The 26,522-nt window shown below is 40.5% G+C and overlaps 1 protein-coding gene across 4 annotated transcripts in view; it reads left to right on the top strand.

The window, feature by feature from the left end:
- The window catches only part of LOC132889632 (sorbin and SH3 domain-containing protein 1), a 117,791-nt gene extending 98,776 nt beyond the window's left edge, over nt 1–19,015 (top strand). For 3 of the 4 annotated variants that reach the window (XM_060926332.1, XM_060926328.1, XM_060926329.1), the window contains 10 exons: nt 201–368; nt 1,657–1,703; nt 4,980–5,094; nt 5,200–5,325; nt 6,556–6,750; nt 7,415–7,963; nt 11,319–11,417; nt 12,711–12,895; nt 14,235–14,341; nt 15,743–19,015. In XM_060926332.1, the coding sequence (XP_060782315.1) occupies nt 201–368; nt 1,657–1,703; nt 4,980–5,094; nt 5,200–5,325; nt 6,556–6,750; nt 7,415–7,963; nt 11,319–11,417; nt 12,711–12,895; nt 14,235–14,341; nt 15,743–15,810 (1,659 nt within the window). In that variant the 3' untranslated portion in view covers nt 15,811–19,015. The remainder of the gene's footprint in view (nt 1–200; nt 369–1,656; nt 1,704–4,979; nt 5,095–5,199; nt 5,326–6,555; nt 6,751–7,414; nt 7,964–11,318; nt 11,418–12,710; nt 12,896–14,234; nt 14,342–15,742) is intronic. The other variant, XM_060926330.1, reaches the window with a different exon arrangement.
- The last annotated feature ends 7,507 nt before the right edge of the window (nt 19,016–26,522 follow it).

The raw sequence follows: 26,522 nt of genomic DNA on the forward strand, positions 1-26,522 counted from the left end.
CATGCATCACTAAACCCGCTAGAAGGGAATATAATACATGTTTTTATTCCATGGAAAAAGTGGCCTGTATGTATAATAATGGTTTATAATAGATAGAATTGTAGGTATGTTTAATTTCGCTCTGTATTTTGGCTTTATGAACTCTTATACAAAGTGAGACAAAATATTTTTTAAAACAAAAGCTAATATTTTGTTTCCAGAAAATTTTGGAGGAGCAGAGACGTTTGAAACGGGAACAAGAGGAGGCGGACATCGCGTCACGCCGGCATGCAGGCTTAGTCCTCACACATCAGCAGTTCATTACCAATGAGCGTTTTGGGGACTTGCTGACCATTAATGACACAGAGAAGAGAAAGTCCGGCCCAGAGGTGACTGATCACTGCTATCATTAGCACCATGAATGAAGGGCTAAAACTCTTTCTCTATGGAGGTATTTCACCTGACGTCACAGGGTCACGTGACGCCCCGGTGTCCACCATTTTGGACGGCAAGCTAGCTAATGTCAACAACAGTAGCTGGTATGTTACTGTAACAATATTTACGTTCAGTCATTTGGATGACTGTTAAAACCTTTCAGTCTCAAGTTTTTCCTTTACTGGATTTACTAGTTTACTGAGCCATCGCACGCTCGGCCAAGCCGGGAGCCATCGCGCGCTCGCCGGCCAAGCCGGCTAGCGCGCGATGGCTCCCGGCTTGGCCGGCGAGCGCGCGATGGCTCCCGGCTTGGCCGAGCGTGCGATGGCTCAGTAAACTAGTAAATCCAGTAAAGGAAAAACTTGAGACTGAAAGGTTTTAACAGTCATCCAAATGACTGAACGTAAATATTGCTACAGTAACATACCAGCTACGATGTTGTTGACATTAGCTAGTGCTAACAGCTAGTTGCTAATACACTGCTACAACTACACCGACCCTAATAATACAGTTCTTAGTCATTGCCTGGTAACAGCAAATTTATAACGGGCCATGTCTCAACAGACTAAGAAGTTATTTCAATGACATTTAATAACATTTTGTTTATCCTGAGGACCGAAAGTAAATGAAAATGTTAACAAACCTTAGCTGTAATAAGATGGCGACCACCGGCTCCAGGGATGACCCGCTGATGTAGGCATGTTACCCAGCCTGACACAAAATATTTGTAGGCATCCAAACTCTTATACGCTTTCAGATCAATACCTGTGTATGGCGATGGGTTTTTAACGACATGGGTATACAGATCATGTGGGACGAAGTCAGGTAAAGACGAGGGCTTCGTGTACTTCCGTACGTCAGTGAACAATCCTGGTGGAAGCAGGTAAACGTCGTTCTCTAAGCCTGCTAACCTCAATTTTTGCAAATACCTCTCCCTCTGCTCGCCCTGTAAATGCCCTACGTCGCTGGATAGTGAAGGTGTTTTCTGCATCTCGCTCCTTTTTCTTTTATGTTTTTCGTTTGTCGCCTTCCTCGCATTCAAACTGATTCGAGCCGTGCCGTCCAAAATGGCAGCATCACATGACTTGGTCACGTGAGTGAAATACCTCAATAGGGTACAGCAGGATTACCGTAGCTACATGAATTATATGATGTATCACATGGATGGTTATGGACTGCACTGATGTTATGTATCATGTTCCAGATTTAACACTATGTATGGCTTGTATGTGTTCTTTACAGAGGACGCCTGCCCTGGCCCTGTTTAACTTTAAAGCGGAGACTTTAAAGTGAGTGTAGATATTTGTTAAGTATGATAATAGAGTCATTTTGGCTTTGTATCAGTGGTAGACTATAAGTTGAATTATTAGTTCTGGTATAGTTGATGAGTAGGAAATAAAGCACAAGACAGGCTGTTATAGAAAAATAATCAATGTTGAGGTGTTCTATTGTACCTTGAAGCAGAGCAGAGTTACTGTTGATTATTTTCCAATAATAGCACATCCTGAAGTGTCTTAATCATCTTATACCACAGCAATTTGCCAATGATTGCATTAAAAAAATAAAAAAACACAAACATACTTTTTATTTGTTTATAGTTATGTTTAACGTAGTGAAATATCCACAGTTATTTCCTCAACAGCTTATCTTTCTTCTCTCAAAATTAAAGCTAGATGGCCTTTCGATTTCATAAAATTGGTGAAATTTAGTTCCCTCTGAAATTTGGTCATTGTGATATACGTTTACTTCTGTAATATCTAAAAAAAACCCAGGCCATTCTGTGGCTGGGAAGTTATAAAATTTGAGGGAATTCCCGAGCAAATAATGTGCATGAAATTGCTCGCTTTGTGCAGTCAAGCAGACAGAGGAAGTCCGTTTACCTTCTTTTTCTTTTGGGTTTTATGGCTGCTGACATCCACAGTGTTGCATTACTGCCATCAACAGGTTTAGCTTGACCGTGCACTGACAGTTCCATCATTTAGTCGCTAAACAAACAGCTGATCACACCGAGGTGCTCGCTGACCACCGATATTTATTAGTTTGGTTCTGCGTTTCCTTTCCTTCACAACATAACATCTTTTCTTCTCGCTTTCCATTACTATAGTTGGTCTTCCACATTTCATTCGCACACTCACGTTCTGCATTTTTCTTTCCTGTTTCAAATTTGTATCCCACAATGCCTTGCACGAACGGGGAAAGCCCACCATGTGACGCATGATGTAGTATCTTGAATTGGGTCATGGTGAGGCAGGAAAAAACAGCAGAGAATTTCGGGCCATGTGGCCTTAATTCATTAATTGTTCTTTAAAAAAAAAAACTAATAAAATTGGAAGTCTGTAATTCGAATTCAGTAACTTTAAGTCCACTCAACAAAAATAATTGGGTGTGAGGGAAAATTCTTTTATGACCTACGCTTGAAAAATCTGACAGGCAGTCTACCTTTAATAAGACAAAAATCTGCAGCTTGTCATATTATTGAGAAACTGTAAAGCCTTCCATCCTGAACACTTTCCTGTGGTGCAAAAACAAACAAACAAATAACAAACCTTAGATACACCTTTACCTCTGGTTGTTACAAAGCCCAGACACTGGATACCTTTTCCAAAAAATACTAAATAAACATCTCCTTACTAAAAACTTAGCAACATTATCATAGCAACATTTGCAATTTATGTGAAGACTCCACCACACATGTACATAAAGAAATGATCATGTACAACCCCGATTCCAAAAAAGTTGAGACAAAGTACAAATTGTAAATAAAAACGGAATGCAATAATTTACAAATCTCAAAAACTGGTATTGTATTCACAATAGAACATAGACAACATATCAAATGTCGAAAGTGAAACATTTTGAAATTTCATGCCAAATATTGGCTCATTTGAAATTTCATGACAGCAACACATCTCAAAAAAGTTGGGACAGGGGCAATAAGAGGCTGGAAAAGTTAAAGGTACAAAAAAGGAACAGCTGGAGGACCAAATTGCAACTCATTAGGTCAATTGGCAATAGGTCATTAACATGACTGGGTATAAAAAGAGCATCTTGGAGTGGCAGCGGCTCTCAGAAGTAAAGATGGGAAGAGGATCACCAATCCCCCTAATTCTGCGCCGACAAATAGTGGAGCAATATCAGAAAGGAGTTCGACAGTGTAAAATTGCAAAGAGTTTGAACATATCATCATCTACAGTGCATAATATCATCAAAAGATTCAGAGAATCTGGAAGAATCTCTGTGCGTAAGGGTCAAGGCCGGAAAACCATACTGGGTGCCCGTGATCTTCGGGCCCTTAGACGGCACTGCATCACATACAGGCATGCTTCTGTATTGGAAATCACAAAATGGGCTCAGGAGTATTTCCAGAGAACATTATCTGTGAACACAATTCACCGTGCCATCCGCCGTTGCCAGCTAAAACTCTATAGTTCAAAGAAGAAGCCGTATCTAAACATGATCCAGAAGCGCAGACGTCTTCTCTGGGCCAAGGCTCATTTAAAATGGACTGTGGCAAAGTGGAAAACTGTTCTGTGGTTAGACGAATAAAAATTTGAAGTTCTTTATGGAAATCAGGGACGCCGTGTCATTCAGACTAAAGAGGAGAAGGACGACCCAAGTTGTTATCAGCGCTCAGTTCAGAAGCCTGCATCTCTGATGGTATGGGGTTGCATTAGTGCGTGTGGCATGGGCAGCTTACACATCTGGAAAGACACCATCAATGCTGAAAAGTATATCCAAGTTCTAGAGCAACATATGCTCCCATCCAGACGACGTCTCTTTCAGGGAAGACCTTGCATTTTCCAACATGACAATGCCAGACCACATACTGCATCAATTACAGCATCATGGCTGCGTAGAAGAAGGGTCCGGGTATTGAACTGGCCAGCCTGCAGTCCAGATCTTTCACCCATAGAAAACATTTGGCGCATCATAAAACGGAAGATACGACAAAAAAGACCTAAGACAGTTGAGCAACTAGAATCCTACATTAGACAAGAATGGGTTAACATTCCTATCCCTAAACTTGAGCAACTTGTCTCCTCAGTCCCCAAACGTTTACAGACTGTTGTAAAGAGAAAAGGGGATGTCTCACAGTGGTAAACATGGCCTTGTCCCAACTTTTTTGAGATGTGTTGTTGTCATGAAATTTAAAATCACCTAATTTTTCTCTTTAAATGATACATTTTCTCAGTTTAAACATTTGATATGTCATCTATGTTCTCTTCCAAATAAAATATGGAATTTTGAAACTTCCACATCATTGCATTCCGTTTTTATTTACAATTTGTACTTTGTCCCAACTTTTTTGGCATCGGGGTTGTATTAGAAGTGAGTGTAATGTATAATAAACTTTGCTGCCTGAACTATTGTCAGAGCTAAAGTTATACAAACGGTGTAATATTCAGAATCAAGCGTTCAGCATCGCTGTGGTATAATAAAGTGATAACAGCAAATAATGAAATTAGGAGAAAAAAAAATTACACATTGTGCATGAAAAATGTTACAAAGCTAGAAAGAGTTTGCACTGACTACCTGCACTGACGGACTTCGCCTCTCATTGTCAGGGAGCTGCCATTTCAAAAAGGAGACATTGTGTACATCTTTCGGCAGGTGGACCAAAACTGGTATGAAGGAGAGCATCATGGTAGAGTTGGCATTTTCCCTCGCAACTATGTCGAGGTATGCACACCCACTTCACTCAAGCCTTATAAATTTTACCTTGTATTAAATGAGCCACTGGTTGGTTTCCATTATAGTCATGTCATGCTAATCACTTTTCTTTAGCTGCTGCCCCCGACAGAAAAAGCCCAGCCCAAAAAGAGTGCTCCAGTCCAAGTACTGGAGTATGGAGAGGCCATTGCTCGCTTTAATTTCACTGGGGATACAGCTGTTGAGATGTCGTTCAGAAAGGTAACCGTTACATAAAGTACTAAATTATGTTATCAGTAGAGGAATATGTGACAATTAAGACGAAGTCTTTATTTGTCACATGAACACTCAAGCACAGTGAAATTCCTCCTCTGTATTTAATCCATCTGAAGCAGTGAACACACAAGTGAGCAATGAGCACACACACACATACCCCAGAGCAGTGGGCAGCTATGTTACAGCACCTGGGGATTAGGTGCCTTGCTCAAGGGCACTTGATAGAGAGGCAGTGGAAAGTATTGTTCATTCACTCAACTCCCCTCACATCTTTCCTGCCAGTCTCAGGAATTGAACTGGCAACCCTTTGGGCCCAAGTCTGCTTCCCTAACCTTTGGGCCATGATGTTTTGATCCACACGTTTTATGTGGGTCAAAACATCCAGGTGGCCACAGGCATTGTGTGACATTGTTTTGTACATATAGCTTGTAGGGTTACAGAATATGGTCTTTAAATAGTATATTGAGGTTATATTGCTACACACTGTGATTGGGAAAGTCTTGGAAATGTAAACAAAGTGGTGAAGCTGTACCAGGGTTATAGAGCATGCTGCATTATTTTGACCAAATAACATAAAAATATTACAATTCTTGGGTGGTGTAGTGGTTAGCACTGTTGCTGCACAGCAAGAATGTTCTGGGTTCGAATCTCGTGGCCAACAGGGACCTTTCTGTGTGGAGTTTGCATGTTCTCTCCGTGTCCTAGTAGGGTTCAAAGACATGCAGATTAGGTAAAATACCCAGCCACTGGGGTTGCGCAAGCCAGTGCATACTTATTGCCGGTCTGAAGCCTGGATAGATTGGAAAGGATTGCGTCAGGAAGGGCATCTGGTGTAAAACCTATGCCAAATCAAATACGTGGAACAGATCTGCTGTGGCGACCCATAATGGGAGCATCCGAAAGAAGAAGAATAACAGTTCTTGTTTGTCAGAGTTCTGTTTTGCATATTGCAGACTTCTTACTGATCGATTATTCAAGTTAAATACTGCGATTATGATTATTGTGTGACCCTGTTCTCTTGGTGTAATAAAATTATCGAAATATACTGTATACTCATCTCATCTCATTATCTCTTGCCGCTTTATCCTTCTACATTAAAAAAAATGATAGTGGACCTAATAGTTAAAACTGCCATGCTTTCATGTCTAACCCTGTATACCTCTGCTGTGACTACGTGCTGATTGTTTATTCTTATATTTGTTTCCTGTACTACAGGGAGAACGAATAACACTCATTCGTCGGGTTGATGAAAACTGGTACGAAGGAAAGATTTCAGGCACCAACCGACAAGGCATCTTCCCAGTCACTTACGTGGAGGTGCACAAAAAGCCTCGTGTTAAAAATGGAGTGGAATACCCCGATCCTCCCTTTAGTCAGTCACCACATCGCAGCACAAATGCTTCCCCACAGGTGAGCGCCACCTACTGGACATCTCACACCACCTGCTACTTAAATAAATGGTTTTCTTCCTCGGGTAACGCTATGGAGTGGCAGTTATTCCTCCTGTTCCCAGTATCATATATTCATATACTGATCATTAATATCAACATAATTTATGTAAAAAGACATAAAGTCTCTTCTTTGTGATGTGTGTGCACAAACAGGAGTATAATTCAAAAATTGAGGGAATGCGACTAAAATGACCTTTTGTTTCATTTTTCCAAAAAAAATAATGTTGCAGTTTCTAGCCTTGTCTATAAATAAGACTTTTTATAAATACTTCTTCAAGCAAACTAAAGGAATTAAGTATTTAATTTATGTTAAATTATTTATGTTTATTTAATTTATGTTCATTATTCTATTTTATTATTTAATTATTCTATTTTATTTCATGTTAATTATTTTCTTTTTATTATTAATTATTTAATTTATGTCAATTTGTGTTGGAAAAATCATTTTTATTATTTCTTTTCTTAAAAATGTGAAATTTTGACCGTATCAAACGAAGGGTCTTATACACTTTCTTTTTTGTTTCCTTTTTTAAAATCATTATCCTTTACTTTCCATGTTTAATGCCCTGCACTCTTTTGCCTCTGTACTTTCTCCTCTTCCATCCACCTTCCTGACCTGAAAGCCGGTGCGTACCCGTCTCAGCACCTCCCCTCTCCCCCTGCCACGCTCACCACGCCGCTCTGTCTCTCCTGAAGTCCATGCTATATCCAACGAGTGGATCTCCCTCACAGTGGGGGGTGTGAGCTGTAGCCCCCCAGCTGCCCCAACTCCTCCTCTGCCTCCTCTGCCCAGTACTGCGTATCGTCTGGGTGAATATCTTCCCCCATCACACTCTGCCAGCCCTGTGCCTCCCATCACCAGCAGCCCATACTGTGTCTCACCGATGGCTTCACCGTCCACTTCGCCCCTGCCCCCTCCGTATCCACCCCGGCCCAACTCTGCCACTCCATTCCTCACTTTCACCCCACCGCAAGGGGAGGACTTCCTCCTTTTCCCTCCTTCACCACGTCTGTCGCGTAGTCTGAGTCCCTGTGGGGGTGCCAGCATGGAGGGATGGCTGAGTGGAGCAAGAAGGCTGGATTCAGAGCTGCAGGAGGGTGAAGGGGGAGAGCTGGACAGGGTTGGTGGCTCTCGCAAGGTGCCATGCAGCTGGAGAAATAGTCCAGCAGAGGTATCTCCTGCATGGTGTGCAGTGCTTATTCCAAGTGCAACCTAAAACCAGAGTTATCACTAGTGTCAGCTTTAGACCTAACAACTCAATTAAAGGAGCAGTGCCCTGACTCGCTGGTTATCTGGTGAGGGTTTTTGGACACATTTAAGGCAAAGCTTTCACCTTGTGGATACACGTTTGTAAACTGAATGGCTGCATGGGGACTTTTGAGTGCTTTAACATGAATATAAAGAAGACTGCTGGGTTGTTTTAACACTTTGCATGTCCAGGTTCATGCAGTGTGTACTGTTTCTCAGAGAGTCTCTTGAAAACACCTTACTTGAACCTTGTGCCAAAAGACTGACACGATCATATCACAAGGTGTCATGGAAGATATCGTTAGGATGCTATGAGTTGCTATGATTGTTTACGTCCAGTGAGATAACAAAGTCTAGTCACCATCTGCAGTTGTTATTAGCTGAAATTGTCATAAGGGTTACTGTAACGTTGTCATGAAATCTTATATGACCAGTAATATGATGCATACTTGAGAAAGAACTGCTATAAGAACAATTTTAAACACTTTAATTCTGACTGAATGGCAGATTTCCATTATTTTCTTTTACTGAGGTGCACCTAAAGTAAATCACAGGTCATAAATAAAGGTAGCAGTTTCGGCTAGGCCTGTATTCTGCTGTATATAACAAGCAGAGGTAATGGTTTAGGCAATGCTAAACAAAATAAGAAAATTAATGAGAAGAATTTATACAGAAGGGAATAATTAATAGGTTATAGTTTACAGTAGGGCTGAACGATTTTAAGAAAAAATTGAATTGCGATTTTTCTGGCAGATATTGCGATTTCGATTTCAACCACGATTTTTTTTTCTTTAAACCGAGTTTCAGTGCAAATTAATTAATACAATGAATTCCATAAAGCTAATGCAAGAATGAAAACTGAGGTCAACAGATTTCAAATGTCGGCCTGTTTATTAACATTGAGTGCCTGAGGAACAAGTTATAATAACTTAAAATAAAAATAAAAAGAGAGCCATCTTTCTTAAGTAAACTTTTGCTTCTTTTACTTTTTCCATCTACAACATATCAGACATAAAAAAAAGGTTGATCAATGGCTCAGCAGCATCAAAATATTGCACTTTTGTAAAAGAATGTACATAAGCATTATAAATTATAACTAGAGCCAACAATTCCCCTGTGGGAAATAAGAGTGATGCAGTGGCTGTAGCAGTCGCTATTGCAGGGCCCCTCCCTCCTGTGTGTGTGAGAGAGAGAGAGCAGCCCCTCCCCCACTTGCGCGCTCAGACATAGAGACAGAGAAAGCGCAGTTTTCCCTCAGTGCGCTCCCTCCAAAGGACGGGGATTTACACGAAAATGGAAGGAGATATTCACAAAATTCTTTCACACTGAGCGCCACAAGGCTTTCCTGAACGTAATTTTTTGTCTGTAGTGTAAAAAATGAGGACAATTTATTGACGAAACAAAACATGGGTCAGTTTAGGAGCACTGAGAAAAACCCTGGCTTTGACGATCCCAAAATCATGTTGTCTGAGATCGCGATTTTCAGTCGAAAACGATAGATCGTTCAGCCCTAGTTTACAGTGATTTAATTAGCTCACCGGCTGTAGGGCAATGAGCTATTTCCATTACGCGGTGTCCGTCCGTCCACAATTCACAAAAATCGCTACTCCTCACTGAGTTTTCAATGGATTTTGATTCTGATTGTTTTGTTTGGAAGATCTAATCAGTCTGCACAAAAGTTACTCCCTGGTTTTGTGATTTCTCATTAAGAAGAAGAACAACTTTATTCATCACACGCTTCTGAAATTCCTCTCTGCATTTAACCTATCTGAAGCAGTGAACACACACGTGAGCAAATGAGCACACCCACATACCCAGAGCAGTGGGCAGCCATGCTAACAGCGCCCAGGGAGCAGTTGGGAGTTGGTGCCTCACTCAAGGGCACCTCAGCCCAAGGCCGTCCCATATTAACCTAACCGCATGTCTTTGAACAGTGGGGAAACTGGAGCACCCGAAGGAAACCCACACAGACACGGGGAGAACATGCAAACTCCACACAGAAAGGCCCCTGCTGGCTGCTGGGCTCGAACCCAGAACCTTCTTGTTGTGAGGCAACCGTGCCAGCCACTTACACCACTGTGCTGCCACACCAAGTTACCGATCAGTGCCGAGTTTCCCAAAAGGATCGTAGCACAAAGATCATTGTTAAATGGTCGTGCGAGCAGCACAGTGAACACTCTCTCTCTTAGTTAAGATGCTCTTAGTGTTAAGAAGCTTTTGGGAAACCCACCACTGGCCGATTAACAAACTTTAAGGAAAGTTGCTACTCCTCCCTCAGTTTTCAATGGATTTTGATTCGGATTGTTTTGTTTTGAAGATCAAATTGTTCTAATTGTTCTCATGAAGAGCAACTTAGCTAATTAGAAACGAGTCTGATTTCTCGTGGTACGGCCGTGTGAGCTACTGCGTCACTGACACATTGGTTAACAAGAATAGAATAAAATAAATGCTCTTTGAGATTCGCAATTGATATGTGTGGGGTTGGGAGATATGTGTGGGGTTAGATTATTTTATTGCTCTTCCCATTAAGAGAAACTAAAATATATACAAATCCTCTGCTTTTTCATATTTCGTATTCTGAAATACGTTAATGGCATTTAGCAGACACTCTTATCCAGAGTGACGTATAACATACCTGGAAGTTAGGTGCCTTGGTCAAGGGCACTTAAGCCATTCCTGCGGGTTCAGATAATCAAACCAGCGACCTTTTGGTCCCAAAGCTGCTTCTCTAACCATTAGGCCATGGCTTCTCATAACAGAAGGCTTTCTTTTTAACTTTCTTGTTCATTTGCTTGTTTTTTTTTTTTCACTTTTCCATTATTTATGTAGGATGACATGCAATACATGCCATGACACTTCTGTGATAAGGTTATGTTATTCTTTATCAGCAAATATATTTTATTTCCAAATACTGAAGTATGTGTGCACACTGCGTCTACAGTGAGCTCCTCTACTTTTCCACTGTTTGGAGTACCTGGAGGTGAAATAAGAATATGAAATGCTGGTGTTCTCATTTTTGTGACTGCAGCAGGAAATTTGGTGGCTGTTACTAACTCGCATTCCCTTCCACAGCGCGCTAATGTGAAGCTGTTGTGAGACACAGAACATTAAGCACTTGAAGAATTAATAGTGCAGCTAAAGTCTGAGCTATAATTGGTCAAAAGGAACATTTGTGATGGATTGAAAACTTTTATTACTATTTTTTCCAGAGATGAAAAGAATGTTATGGAGCCTAAAAATTGGTCCATTAATGTTCTTGTGGGTTTTTTTTTTCTTAGCCTTTGAAGAATGAAGGAGATTACCATGGGAGATCCTCAAGAAGTCCAGTCATGTTATTTGACATTCAGGACAACAACATGAACGCCAACTCATTCACGGTACCGCTTACAGAGTCCACATGAAAAGATTCCCAAAACAACAAATAGGGCTGTTCATGCGTTAAATTAATGTACTGTTTCTGTAGTATATCTCATATTGTATATATTTAACAGTTATTCCATGAAATCGAGTCGTACATGAGCTGATAGCTGACGAGGCGTGTAGCACCAACTTGGCTATAAGCCATGTACGACGAGATTGAATGGAATAACTGTTTTATTCTATCCACATTCACTGGATTTTGAGAAACAGAGCGGTTTTATTTCTATTTTTTGCAAATTCGATAAATAAAAACTTTATACAAAATGTCCGACAAAATAATTTCCGCTTAGAACGTAAACAAACCGGCAAAATGGCAGTAGTAATTTGTGAAAAATGCTATAATTAATTCTTGAAAAATAAAAAAAAAGATATGTTCTTACCATCAATTACTTTTATTCTATATTTTGCTGTTTTTTTGTATTTTTTCGGGTTTTCTTCTTCTTCTTCTTTAGGGCTTTTTTTTTTGGTGGTTGGCAAACCAACTTAAAGGTGTATTACCGCCATCGACTGGGCTGGAGTGTGGAACAGGAGATATTGTGGGAAAACAAAGAAACAAAAAACTATATTCTTTTAGCTATTTCTGTTCCTCCTAAATACTTGAGAACAAGTTTTGGGGTTTTGTTTTCGAGTAGAGTTTTTATTTCGTCCTCGGTTGGTTCAGCAACACGCTCCGCCATTTTGTTTTTCTCTGCTCATGGTATATGAGCTGATATCCTAGTAGTATTGTAGAGTAGCCAATCAGAGCGTGCGATTACTCATCTCCAGTGAATGTGGATATAATCAATTTGTATATCATGTAATGTATTCATATAAACTAGCAGTGCCTCTGATGTTTTATTAAGAAAAATAATGTAAATAGTAATACTTTATCTAAAAACTAATCACGTTCAGTCATTTGTATTCATCTCCATGTTTCTTTCTATATTTTCTAACCTTTAAACCTCACTCGTATAAAGCATGACAGAAGTGTGTCATGAGAGTGAAATCTGTCTTCTATAAGTCTAATTTTTCCTACTGCCCATGTGGACTCACTCTGTTATCTTACTCTTCCATGCATCTTCCCTGGATTCTCTCCTCACGCCCCGGCTTTCCTGGCTTTAATGGACAACCCTTCTTTTCCACCCTTGTTACTCACCGGTCTTCCATTCCTACCTTCTCTAACCCACCCGTCCTTTCTTCCATCTGACTGACTGACACTTCCTCTCACTCTGTGGATCCTCCTCCTGTTAACCCTCCTCCTCCTCTGATAGGAGGCAGTGTGTAATGAGATCATGAATATTGCAGAGACCTCAGTGAGGTACTGCAGCACTTTGTCCCGCCCTTTAGACTCCGCCCACAGATTGATGCCCTACCTCAGTAAACGCTCTCTCATCATTTCCCAGCAACCCCAGTCCCAAAGCAGCAGCCCTGAACCTGGACGCCTGAGCTGTGGCATGTGAGTATCGTCAGCCTATGTTGAAGGTAGTGTGTATGTGTGTGTGTGTGGGGGGGGGTGTAGGTGTGGGTTTGTGTATGTACTACTATTTGGATGGAATATGATTGATTTCTGGGGGGTGGCACAGTAATCACGTGGTTAGCACTGTCACCTCACAGCAAGAAGGTTCTGGGTTTGAACCTGCCAGCCTACTGGGGCCTTTCTGTGTGGAGTTTGCATGTTCTCCTCATGCCTGCGTGGGTTTCTTCCAGGTGCTCTAGTTTCCTCCCACAGTCCAAAGACATGTGGATGAGGTCAACTGGCTGTTCTAAATTGCTGATAGGTGTGAATGTGAGTGTGAATAGCTGTCTGTATCTCTGTGTCAGCCCTACGATAGACTGGTGATCTGTCCTGAGTATACCCCGCCTCTCACCCAATATCAGCTGGACAACAACAACAATCTTTATTACCCCTTATTAGCACTATTTACTTTACTTAATACATATTTTTTCATAGCAAGTTTTAATAAAATAGAACGAGGGCAGGGCGGCACGGTGGCGTAGTGGTTAGCGCTGTCGCCTCACAGCAAGAAGGTCCGGGTTCGAGCCTCGTGGCTGGCGAGGGCCTTTCTGTGCGGAGTTTGCATGTTCTCCCCGTGTCCGCATGGGTTTCCTCCGGGTGCTCCGGTTTCCCCCACAGTCCAAAGACATGCAGGTTAGGTTAACTGGTGACTCTAAATTGACCGTAAGTGTGATTGTGAGTGTGAATAGTTGTCTGTGTCTATGTGTCAGCCCTGTGATGACCTGGCGACTTGTCCAGGGTGTACCCCGCCTTTCGCCCGTAGTCAGCTGGGATAGGCTCCAGCTTGCCTGCGACTCTGTAGAACAGGATAAAGCGGCTACAGATGACGAGATGTGTTATTCCTTTAAGTGCATATTGTACCGACTTTTATATAATGCTACCTGTAGGCTGAATCAGTCTGAATACACTGCTGTCATGGCGTATAATACGTTTCTGCTGGTCTGTAATGGTAGTTTAATGGAATGTGTTATTCTGAATTATTGCTGATGCTGCTTTTATTCTGATTGTAATCATCTACCCATGAAAAATGGCCCTGTTGTGTGGCATGCTCGTGTATAATAATAACCTGAAAAATCCCTAATGGACCCTTGAACAATCTGATAGAAACCATTACATCAATTCTTGTTATGTGATCCAAGCCATTATAAATGTTCTAATGGATTATAATGTATTTTTTTCCAGCAAGCTAGCAGTAAAAAAAAACATGTTTCGAAAAATTCTATTTAGAGTTTGTAATGACATTAGAGCCTAAACCTTTGGGGTGTGTGTGTGCACACAGATTCCAGGCTTTATACAGCTATGTGCCACAGAATGACGATGAGCTGGAGCTGCAGGAGGGAGACTTGGTGAACGTTATGGAGAAATGCGATGATGGCTGGTTTGTGGGTATGTCAGTACTCACAGTTCTGGATAGTTTAAAGAAGAACTGAAGTCATTTTTAAACTTGCTTTATTTCTTAATTAACGTGTTATTCAATTACGTTTTCGGTTTTAGTAACCTTATATTGTGACTCGTATTGGCAACTAATTGCAATTAAATATTATACTTATCAGCCTATTCGGTTTTTAGCCATGTTGAATTTAGTTCATTTGGTCCACGGCAGGCGTCACTTATCCGCGCGATCTTCATGAGACTTGTGCGAGACTTCGAAACGTGAAGTGTCAGCCAGGTGTTGCCATTTTGAAAAAATTTTCCAAAAGAAATATTGCACAAAAATGAGTTTAAATGACGATTACTGCCTACTTTTTTCAAACTTTCCTGATCGCTATCAAAACAAACAAAACTTCCGGCTTGATTACATCAGCACTCTAAAGAGGGCGTGCGCGTCTTTTGACAACCCCTGTGTCCGAAATTGCTCCCTACTCACTATATAGGGCACTACATAGTGGGGACGCCATTTTGTAGTGCTGTCCGAAAACATTAGGATTATTTACACCCGCTATAGTGCACTCAAAGTATCCCACAATGCATCACGAAAAGTAGTGTACAACCGATGGTCATTAACCAAAGCAATATATCCCATCATGCATTGTGGTCACACTGAAAGAAATCAAATTAAAAGTCTCAAATTTGATTTAATAAAAGGCAGCGGCAAAGAAGAAAGTATTCAGCCTTGATTTAAAAAAAATGAAAGATGCAGGTACTTTGTATTTATTAATGTGGGAAATACGCTCAGTATAATATGTATTTATCACAAAAATACATGCATGTATTTATTAGTTTGAAAACCCACCAGCTGACTGATCTGGCACATTTTAATCATGCGACAGTAATGACGTAAATACTAGCGCAACGGACTAGTGTCCGAAAGCGTTTTTTCATTTTACCAATGAGTAATTCACTATATAGGGAGTAGGGAATAGTGAACGAGTGAGCGTTTTCGAACACAGGGAACGTTGGCAGATGTTGGTCACTTTGATTTCCGCTGTACGTTTTACTTCCATCCTACGATGTCTCGCACAGGTCTCAACGAATCTCGTTTACGGCCATTGCTTTGACATATGGACTGATATATTACAGAGCATATTTCAAACACTCATAACGTGCTATAGCAGTGACAAAATAGCGATCAAAAATGCATTCTGATATTTAATAAAATGAGATTAATAGAATTTTGATAATAAAAAAAATTGCCTTCAGTTCCCCTTTAATGAACTGGCCTCCTTCCTGTATTACTAAATCAGTCTGCAGAGGCCTTAGCATAGTAACACACTACCCTGTTACTGATCACATAATTGGAGCTTATATATACTGTATTTGTATGTGTGTGTGTGTGTGTGTGTGTAGGTACATCGAAGAGGACAAAACAGTTCGGCACCTTCCCAGGGAACTACGTGAAGGCCGTTAACTTGTAATATGTGAAAATGTCTGGTTTATATGTAGAGATTCTAACACTATGTTAATAGCAGCCTGTGTGGGACACTGTTACTGACGAGCTCGAGTGTTTGATTTGTTTTTCCTTTTTATCCGTCAGTATTGTATCTTGCCCAGGTGAACGTCCAGGTATGTGATTGGTAAGAATTGTAGCATGTCAGCAAGAATTTTGTAGTAAAACTACAAGGATCAGCTTGTCAGCTTTCACACTGTTTCATATAATATGCATTATTTACATTTTGTTTTTATTTAAATTTAAATGTTCATGTTCATATTGTGTAACATTTTTTTTTTTTTACTGAATCACATACCTGACATTAGCACCGCAAAAACTCTAGAGTAAATGAAACAGACGAGTCACAGTGTTGTAAAGGGTCACAGTGTAGTTAAAGGCACTTAAAGGAGGATAGCAGTGTTGAAGGTTAAAGGGCCGCACAAAGGTCGGGAGTGGGGGAGCAATAACGTGGATTTACATAAAACTTGAAAATCCATTCAGACTCCCTGTGTATACTTTGAGAGCAATATAAATGGTGTGGTTGAGTTCATGTTCAGATGTGAACCATCACATGGACTGATATCACCGAACTGTAGGCACTTATGTCTGTATGGACTAATCAGGATGTCATGTGGAGCAGTTGTATGGAAATCCAGTGTTTTTATTTATCACAGTATTTTGGCTGATAGAAGTGATGGGGAAAAATTGTAAACCTGTTTCAGAAAAAAAGTTGATTTTGAGGTCTGTCTTTTCGTTGACGATCCTAGTTTACGGATATAAAGAGTCTGTAAAGATCAGGAGTCACCAGGCTCCACCAAATAACATCTTGATTTGCTCTCATCTTTTATTTGAGACAAAAAAAGGAGCGTTGTTTCTTGATTGTCGATTACGTTTCACACACTGGCAGTCCTAATCCTCCTCGATCTAACTGAAACAAATCTGTTGCTAGACGTAAAAATTGTCAGTGTTTTCGTAAATTATTAAGTCATGTTAAGCGAGAAAGAACGTTTTGCTTTCATTTCGGTGTCAGTAGATCAGTGGATAAATTCGAATAACTGTAATAAAACACTTCGCCGTGTGACTATACTGTATATACAGTTAGAGAAAGTCTTGCAACCAAAATATATAAAATACCAGTCAAAAGTGTGGACGTACTTGCTTATATAAAGCTTTTCTTCATTTTAATACTATTTTTGAACAGTAATGAAAAAAATATCACGATGAAACAACATACGGGATTAAACCATGAACAAGAAAAAATATAAAACAAATCAAAACTGTGATATATTTTAAATTCCTAACAGTATTCCTGATGTATCTTGGCATTATCTCAACCAGCTTCATTAAGGACCTTCTCAAATAGGCCAAGCTACACATTGTTTCTATGATGTTGTAAATGAATAATCGTTTTGGGGAAAATAGTTTGGAGTAAAAACTACTCATTAATACAGTTGATCCAAACTTTTAGCTAGTAGTGTACAGTATTTCATTGGCTCGTGTGCTACAGAAGCGTGTTAGGGTCAAACGAGGCAGAAAAAAAGTGCTGCTGGGAGAACTGGGCACTGAAACAGTTTTTCATCCCGACTTCTGAGGGGGAAAAAGCAAAGGAAAAAACTAGACCTTACAAGGTGAAAGTTAAAGGATTGTTAAGAATTAAAAAAAAAGAAGAAATAGTAGTTTTAAACGGTAATAGAGACCGGGGAATAAAATATATTTTAGGAATATAGAGGCTATTTTAGGAACCAGTTGAGTAATATAAGGCAATGTAAATACAGGCCATTTTATCATTATTCTTGTAATATTTCAAATTATTCTTGAAATGTTCTTATTTTCCTAAATCTGAAAATATAACATGGATGAGACTGGTCCTCCTTAGAGCACATATGATCCACCTTGAGATGTTGCTATACTACACAGACTTGTCATATATCTAAATATATTTTTTCTCTTTAGAAAGCTGGGAGCCTAAAGGACAGCATGCATGAACACGGGTTTATAGAACTTTAATCCCGATGTGATCGCAAAAGTGTAAAGGAAATTTCTGATCTGTATGAAATGCCGTACCTCCTTCCTTCCTTCCTTCCTTCCTTCCGATCTTGAAGTGCCATTTATATGAGTAAGCTACATTAGGATCTTTTATATCAGTATACTAAACCAACAAGCTATTTATGACCGTTTCGTTACTTCTGCTGTAGCTGCATTTCCAGTGTGGTGTAGATTGAATAGGAGGAAAAAGAAACGATCGCTAACTTGAACTGATGTGAAAATCATACCATGCATGAGTTTCTACACAGACAGCCATGAAGTATTTAAGCTAATGAGCTAATGAGGTTGAGTACTTTTGCTCCCCGTATTATTGTACATTGCTTTCCATATCATGCCACGGAGTGTCACTGCTGAGCGTGTGTGTGGAGTGTGTCACACATTTAAACTGTGCTCCTAACAACAAATCTTTCAGTACTGATCATATTCTTGGTTAATAATATTGTTTGGCTGCGATTGTCATCAAGTTTTAACCAACTAAGACCCTGAATAAGTTTTGCAGTTCATCACAGCTTTATTCCATTCAACTGCATGAAACATCATGCGATAAATAAGATGAGCAAAAGAATATAGTGTCTTGAGAATCCTGTGCTTTGGATATAAGCAGAAACAAGAGAATCGTACTTGTAAATATGTATAGTATAAATGAATAAAATGTTTGAAGTCACAACAGCCTCTCGGAATATAGTTTATACGACAAGAAGAGTTTTTGGACAGCACAGCGAGTTGCTTTTGGTGCACGCACTCTGATATGAATGAATGACAGATTTCTAACACTGTGTTAGGATCCAGATGCCTTTTGTCTCACAGCTTTGTTAACCGTGCCTCGTTTTTGTTTTGTTTTTTTCATTTTGCCTTGATACACTGAGGAGGAGATCCATGTTACTTGTACATGTAGGATATGATGCTTTACCACAAGCGTGTCAGAGGAGACGATTACTAAGATCCTGACTGCAGTCACTGGATATATTCATAAAGAGTGTGACATAATGCCTGTAGTGATCTTCCACATGCAGAAGCTCACATTGAAGTTAGATGTTGTTTTCCTTTATTTGCAGTGCAGTTACAGATAGAATGTTGGATTTAAAGATGCTACTTACTGCTGTGATTTCATTATTATGCAATATTTAATAAAATGTATTAAAGCTTTTGACGGGTCTGATTTTCACACTGACATTTTCTTCCTCGGTTTATTTTAAACATCCTATGGGTCCTTTGCTTTGTCCCTACAAGAGCGGCATAGAGGCTTTGCCTCTCAGAAAAGGTTTCAAGTACAGTGCCTTTTGAATGACAGAATCTTTCACCATCCAAAGAATCACTGAGGATTTTTTTAATGTCACACTTTCCATCAGAGGTGGACAGTAACGAAGTACATTTACTTGAGTTCTGTACTTAAGTACACTTTTTGAGTACCTGTACTTTACTTGAGTATGTTTTTGTTTTGGAAACTTACAACTTTAACTTCACTACATTTGAAAGACAAATATCGTACTTTTCACTCCACTACATTTCTATCAAGGTCCTCGTTACTCGTTACTATGAAGCAGCTTTGAAAGTGAATGTTTTTTCTTTTCTTTTCTAAAACGTGATTGGTTTTTTCGCAGGTGACACTGAGACAGCTGATCAGTAATCACTAGGGTCATGTCACGTCCATAGACTGGATAAAATCAAGTTCAGTGATTTCTCCACAGCATTTGAACACGATCAGTTGATGGCAGAATAGAAGGAGGTGGTTCTTCTGGGGAATGCATGCACTCATGGCTATAGCTAGAACCCATGTTTCAGTTTTCTGAAAGGATTAAAGATCTGTTTAATTTAAAATCTTTGCTTTGTTTGCCTAAAATGAACCACATCACGGCCTACAAAAACTCGCCGTCCAACCTGCAGAAGCATAATGAGGTATATAAACATTTTATTCCAAAAGAAAGCTTGTAATGAAGTTGTCTGTGCTTTTAGAGTTAGCAGTAACGTTGCAATAGTGATGCAGTCTGGTTAGTCAAATGACTTTCTATGGATTTGTCCGCCAAGTTGCTACAGCCTTGTCCACGGCTAATGTTAACACATACAGTAGCTAGTTAATGTGGACACTGTTAGTTAGCATATAAAAACAGAGTTACGCTAACATGAATAACGTTAACTTATCTGAAGTCCTTTTAGAAATACATTTTAGCGTAATCTTGCTAAATAAACAATGTAGAAATCTTTCTTTTCTAGTAGCGTTAGCTACCCAATACGATTTCGAGTCTGAAAAGAGTTTGCTAGCATGTCAGGTGGAGCTTCACTGACTAGCTAGCTTAACGTTAAACCACCATGATGGCACAGCATGCGTTCATTTTGTGAATCCAGTCGGTTGCTTCAGAGGCGTTAGGTTTTGTAAGTGCTGTGGCAATAATACAACAATGCGCTGACAGAAAATGTACTTTTAATACTTAAGTATTTTTAAAATCAAGTAGTTCAGTACTTTAACTTAAGTAAAAATTTGATTGGACAACTTTCACTTGTATCGGAGTAACATTTGACCAGTGGGATCTGTACTTCGACTTAAATAATGAAGTTGGATACTTTGTCCACCTCTGCTTTCCATGTACTTGACATTTTTCACGTTTTTCCTCAATATATTACCTTCGAACATCCCGACTGTGACTGAAGCTCAGAGATACTTATTCTATTTTTTGACGATTATTATTTCTCATCTCATTATCTCTAGCCGCTTTATCCTGTTCTACAGGGTCGCAGGCAAGCTGGAGCCTATCCCAGCTGACTATGGGTGAAAGGCGGGGTACACCCTGGACAAGTCACCAGGTCATCACAGGGCTGACACATAGACACAGACAACCATTCACACTCACATTCACACCTACGGTCAATTTAGAGTCACCAGTTAACCTAACCTGCATGTCTTTGGACTGTGGGGGAAACCGGAGCACCTGGAGGAAACCCACGCGGAGAACATGCAAACTCCACACAGAAAGGCCCTCGCCGGCCATGGGGCTCGAACCTGGACCTTCTTGCTGTGAGGCGACAGCGCTAACTACTACGCCACCGTGCCGCCCCCACAATTATTATTTAGAAAAAAAAAATAAAGATAAAAACTTCAGAGTTTCAAAAAAGTAATTGTAGTTATCCAGTAAAACATCCATCTTTTTTTTTTTACAGGTAAAAAGTGACATCATTTTCATAATATTGTATTACAACTCTGTAGTCATGAGTGTGGACTAAATCCATAGTTGTAAAAGTGAAGACCCCTGGGGGTCTACAAACCAAAGCCAGGAAGTCTGCCTTGTTTTTATTATTTTGTAAAAACATTTTATTAGAGGGGCGGCACGGTGGTGTAGTGGTTAGCGCTGTCGCCTCACAGCAAGAAGGTCCTGGGTTCGAGCCCCGGGGCCGGCGAGGGCCTTTCTGTGCGGAGTTTGCATGTTCTCCCCGTGTCCGCGTGGGTTTCCTCCGGGTGCTCCGGTTTCCCCCACAGTCCAAAGACATGCAGGTTAGGTTAACTGGTGACTCTAAATTGACCGTAGGTGTGAATGTGAGTGTGAATGGTTGTCTGTGTCTATGTGTCAGCCCTGTGATGACCTGGCGACTTGTCCAGGGTGTACCCCGCCTTTCGCCCATAGTCAGCTGGGATAGGCTCCAGCTTGCCTGCGACCCTGTAGAAGGATAAAGCGGCTAGAGATAATGAGATGAGATGAGATTTTATTAGAGGGGTGAAAATTACATTATTCACACAATCACATTATTGAATTCTAACAGTTATTCGCCTGAACTGAATTTAACCGGTGCAGTAAAAACCTCAAGGAAAAAAAAAAATTATAATTGCCTGTAAATGGGGAGCCGTGTGTGTGTTCACTGGAGAGCTGTCACGTGCTCTGATTGGCTACTCTACAATTAGGATATCAGCTCATATACCATGAGGAGAGAAAAACAAAATGCCGGGAGCATGTTGCTGAACCAACCGAGGATGAAATAAAAACTCTACTTGAAAACGAACCCCCCCAAAATTATCAAGTATTTAAAAGAAACAGAAATAGCTAAAAGAATATCGTTTTTCCCCCAGTATCTCCTGTTCCAGACTCCAGCCCAGTTGGTGGTGGTAATGCACCTTTAAGTTGGTTTGTCAACTGCCAAAAAAAACAGAAAGAAGAAGAAGAAAACCCTAAAAGCAACAAAATATAGAATCAAAGTATTTGATGGTAAGAACGTATCTTTTTATTTTTCAAGAATTATTATTGTAGCGGCGGCACGGTGGTGTAGTGGTTAGCGCTGTCGCCTCACAGCAAGAAGGTCCTGGGTTCGAGCCCCGGGGCCGGCGAGGGCCTTTCTGTGTGGAGTTTGCATGTTCTCCCCGTGTCCGCGTGGGTTTCCTCCGGGTGCTCCGGTTTCCCCCACAGTCCAAAGACATGCAGGTTAGGTTAACTGGTGGCTCTAAATTGACCGTAGGTGTGAATGTGAGTGTGAATGGTTGTCTGTGTCTGTATGTGTCAGCCCTGTGATGACCTGGCGACTTGTCCAGGGTGTACCCCGCCTTTCGCCCGTAGTCAGCTGGGATAGGCTCCAGCTTGCCTGCGACCCTGTAGAAGGATAAAGCGGCTAGAGATAATGAGATGAGATGAGATTATTGTAGCATTTTTTAAACAAATTGATACTGTCATTTCACCGGTTTGTTTACATTCTAAGCGGAAATGATTGTCGGATGTTTTGTATAAAGTGTTTATTTCTCAAATTTGCAAATAAATAAAAATAAAAATGCTCTGTTTCTCAAAATCCAGTGAATGTGGATAGAATAAAAGTTATTCCACTCAATCTCATCATACGTGGTTTATACCCGACTTGGCGCTATAAGCCTCGTCAGCTATCAGCTCATGTACGACTCGATTTTGTGGAATAACTTTTAAACCCATCCACACACACACACACACACCAATCAGCCATAACATTATGACCACTGACAGGTGAAGTTAATAACGTTGATTTTCTCATTAGAATGGCACTTGTAAAGGGGTGGGATACATTAAGCAGCAAGAGAACCTTGAAGTTGATGTGTTGGAAGCAGGAAAAATGGGCAAGTGTAAGGATCTGAGCAACTTTGACAAGGGCCAAATTGTGATGGCGAGATGACTGGGTCTGAGCATCTCCAAAATGGCACATCTTGTGGGGTGTTCCCGGTATGCAGTGATTAGTACCTACCAAAAGGGCCATGGGTGTTGAAGGCTCATTGATACGCATGGGGCACGAAGGCTATCCCATATGGTCCATTCCCGCAGAAGAGCTACTGTAGCACAAACTGCTGAAAAAGTTAATGTTGGCTGAAACAGAAAGGTGTCACCATTAACTTTTTCAGCTTTGTGTGCCTACTTTAAATAAAGGTTTTCCCCGTGACTTATTCATTGCAGTATAACATTCATTCCACAAGGTGGCAGCAAAGATATTAAAATAGCTTAAAGTCACAAACAGACCTACATTTCAAGCAAATAAAATAAAATAAAAATAATTTGATATGCTCTCAGCATTACCTCTGCTGAGGAGGTTGTGTTTTTGGTGCGGTTTGTTTGTCTGTGTTTGTTTGTCCGCTTGTAAGCAGGATTGCATGAAATCTGCCAATCGCATTTCCATGAAACTTGGTGGAAGGGTCTAGCATGGATCAAGCAAGAATTCCTTGAATTCTAGAGTGGATTTGAATCATGGAGCAGAGCCATGAATTTAGTTTCACTTTCGCTAACATTAAAAGATAGGCATTTGACCTTGATGGATGTCTGCAATCAAGAATGCCATACATCTTAAAATCCAGTAGATGGCAGTGAAGTTCAATAGTGACAAAACATAGCCAGTGTAGAAATACAACGACTCCATATCACAATCCACATTCATGGGTACCAGTAATCCTCTGGGAAGGCTAGTTGCTCAAATGTAATACAGAAAGCAGTCATCATGGAGCACTCAGTGGTTTCAAAATATGTATTAATGTGAAATAAACAGGCTGCACAATCAGTGCAGTAAGTACGACTCATCCAGACACATAAAGTGGTTGCGGTTGCAGATTTGCATATTGTAGAGGAGTTGACTATTTTCCTTGGTGGAGGTCTGTGCTCTCCGATTGCCCTTCTAGTTGCTCACGTAATTCTCTTATTTATAGGCGCATAGATAGGTAGCTTGTGAGTCAGAGCTAGCTCAACAAGATTCGATTACATTATATTACTCTTTTTTAGTAATTCTGATCCCATGATAACCGCCACTTTAATCAATAATTATAAACCCTCAGCTCAGCTGTAGGATAATTCTTTTTAAAAATAAGTTTACAGTGTTATGAAGGACACTTCTTTGCTGTGTTATGTTTCTAAAATGTCTTCAAATACATCCCCGAGAACAGGGGTGGGCAAACTTTTTGGCTCAGGGGCCACACTGACTTTTGAAATTTGCCAGGCTGGCCGGGCCAGCACCAAATTCATACATATCGAACATAAACCGGAAAAGCTTTAGTGTTATTGTAAGGCCTTCACTGACAGAGACCCAAATGCAGATCAGATTGACATTTATTTTAGTTCTCAGTCAACAAAGGCAGAGCAGAAAAATGTTTGTAGTTCAATAGATTGGCACTGGATCCATCCAGAAAAGTAATACACACACACACACACACACGTGACAGTAAGAAAAGTAGCACACTTACGGTAATTCTTAAATTACATCTTTGAGCTGCCAGGATGAGTAGGATGCCAGTGTATTTGTATATTTGTATCATTTTATACATACAACTAAATTGCATATCATTAAATTGAACTAAATTACATATCAGTACATATCATTTTTGTACATTTCACTGAACTCGTAGATTTACACCTGAGTGGTTTTTTTTAACCATCCACTTCCAGCCTGCCAGTACAACCAACCACCATTAGTAGGAGAGGTACCACACCATTCCAAAATGTTTGCAGTTCAACAGTTTGGGTACCACACCATGCCAACATGTTTGCAGTTCAATGGTTTGGCACCCACAAAATCAAACAAAACAGCTCAAGAAAGCAAAAAACTCCAAACTGGTTTTCAGGTTCAAAGTCACTCACTGAAATATTTCCAGTTCTCAAAAAAATCAAAACACAGGTTCCAAACAGGTTTTCATATTCCAAAAGGCCACTCATAGATCAGAATAACCTCCACAGGCAAAAGTCCAGGAACAGATATAAGCAGAAGCAAGGTCAGCTGCTCATAATACACCTATAATAGCAGACAGGGACATAAATGAGGGGCGGAGCAGACACCCAAAAACACATGGTACTTAAAAACAAACACCAGCACTACAGCAGCCACCCACGACAACCAAAATTACTAAGAGTTATACTTTTTATATTATTATGTCTGTAAACATATGACTACCATCTTATTAAAGCTCCAACATAGTTTTAAAAAGAGAAAGTGTTAATACTCACATTCACTTTTAGTGGGAGCAGTGTTGTTGATCGCCCTTCTTTGCCAGCACATCAAAGTCTGGTGTTAGTTTTGTTGTGGCAAGTCTCAGAACAGATCTGAGGTGTTCATCACTCAGCTGGGATCTGTGGGGTGCTTTGCTTATGTTCATCACACTGAAAGTTTGTTCACACACATACGTGGAGCCAAACAACACCAGCATCCTCTGCGCCATCCTTAGGATGTTTGGAAATGTGTCTGCACTCAGTGAAGCATAAAACTCACGCAGTGTAACTGAGATGAACTTTTCTTTCAAGACGGGGTCACTCTGAAGATCAATGAGTTCTAGCTGTAACTCCTGTGACGCCGTTTCGGGGTTCTGTGTGAAGGGACATGACACCATCTGAAGCGACTTGTCAATTTTGTTGAAGTCAGAGAACCGATGACAGAATTCTTTATGCAGGTCGTCCAGTAATCCCGTGTATTTCTTCACACGTCGAGGGGCCTCTGTCAACGTAGCCAGTGTGGGGAAATGAGTGAATGACTTCTTTGACATTTGCTTTGAGAATAAATCAAGCTTGGTTTTGAAGGCTATGACTTTTCGGTGCATTTCATGAACAAACTGCTCTTTCCCTTGTAGCTTCACGTTCAGGTCATTCATGTGAGTCAGTATGTCCACAGCAAAAGCGAAATCACAAAGCCAAGCTGTGTCACTCAGCTCAGGAAAGTTGTCAAAATTCCCATGCAGCTCCAAAAACGAGATGATCTCCTGTTTGAGCTCCCATACATGTTGGTATACCTTCCCCAAACTTAACCAGCGGACGTTGGAGTGGTACAGCAAATCCTGGTGATCGGCGTCAGTTTCTTCCAGAAACGCAATGAACTGATGATGCTGAAGTCCCCTCGCTCGAATGAAGTTGACAAGTTTGACAACTGGCTTCACTACGTGGTCAAGCTGCAGTACAGATTTACACAATGCTTCCTGGTGGATAATGCAATGAAGGAAAATAACTTCTTGCTCAGGATTATCCGCTTTTACTTTGTCCTGAATTCTTTTTAGCAGTCCTATGTTTTTTCCCGTTAGGTTTGGTGGTCCGTCTGTGGTAACGTTGGCGAGCTTACTCCACTGTAGCTTGAGCCTGTCGATGACCCTCGACACACTGCCATACAGGTCCTCTCCTCGCGTTGTCCCTTTTAGCGATTCCATGGCCAAAAACTCTTCTGTAATCTCAAACTGGTCGTCAATCCCTCTGATGA

This window comes from Neoarius graeffei, chromosome 7, assembly GCF_027579695.1.
Source record: "Neoarius graeffei isolate fNeoGra1 chromosome 7, fNeoGra1.pri, whole genome shotgun sequence".
NCBI lineage: Eukaryota > Metazoa > Chordata > Actinopteri > Siluriformes > Ariidae > Neoarius > Neoarius graeffei.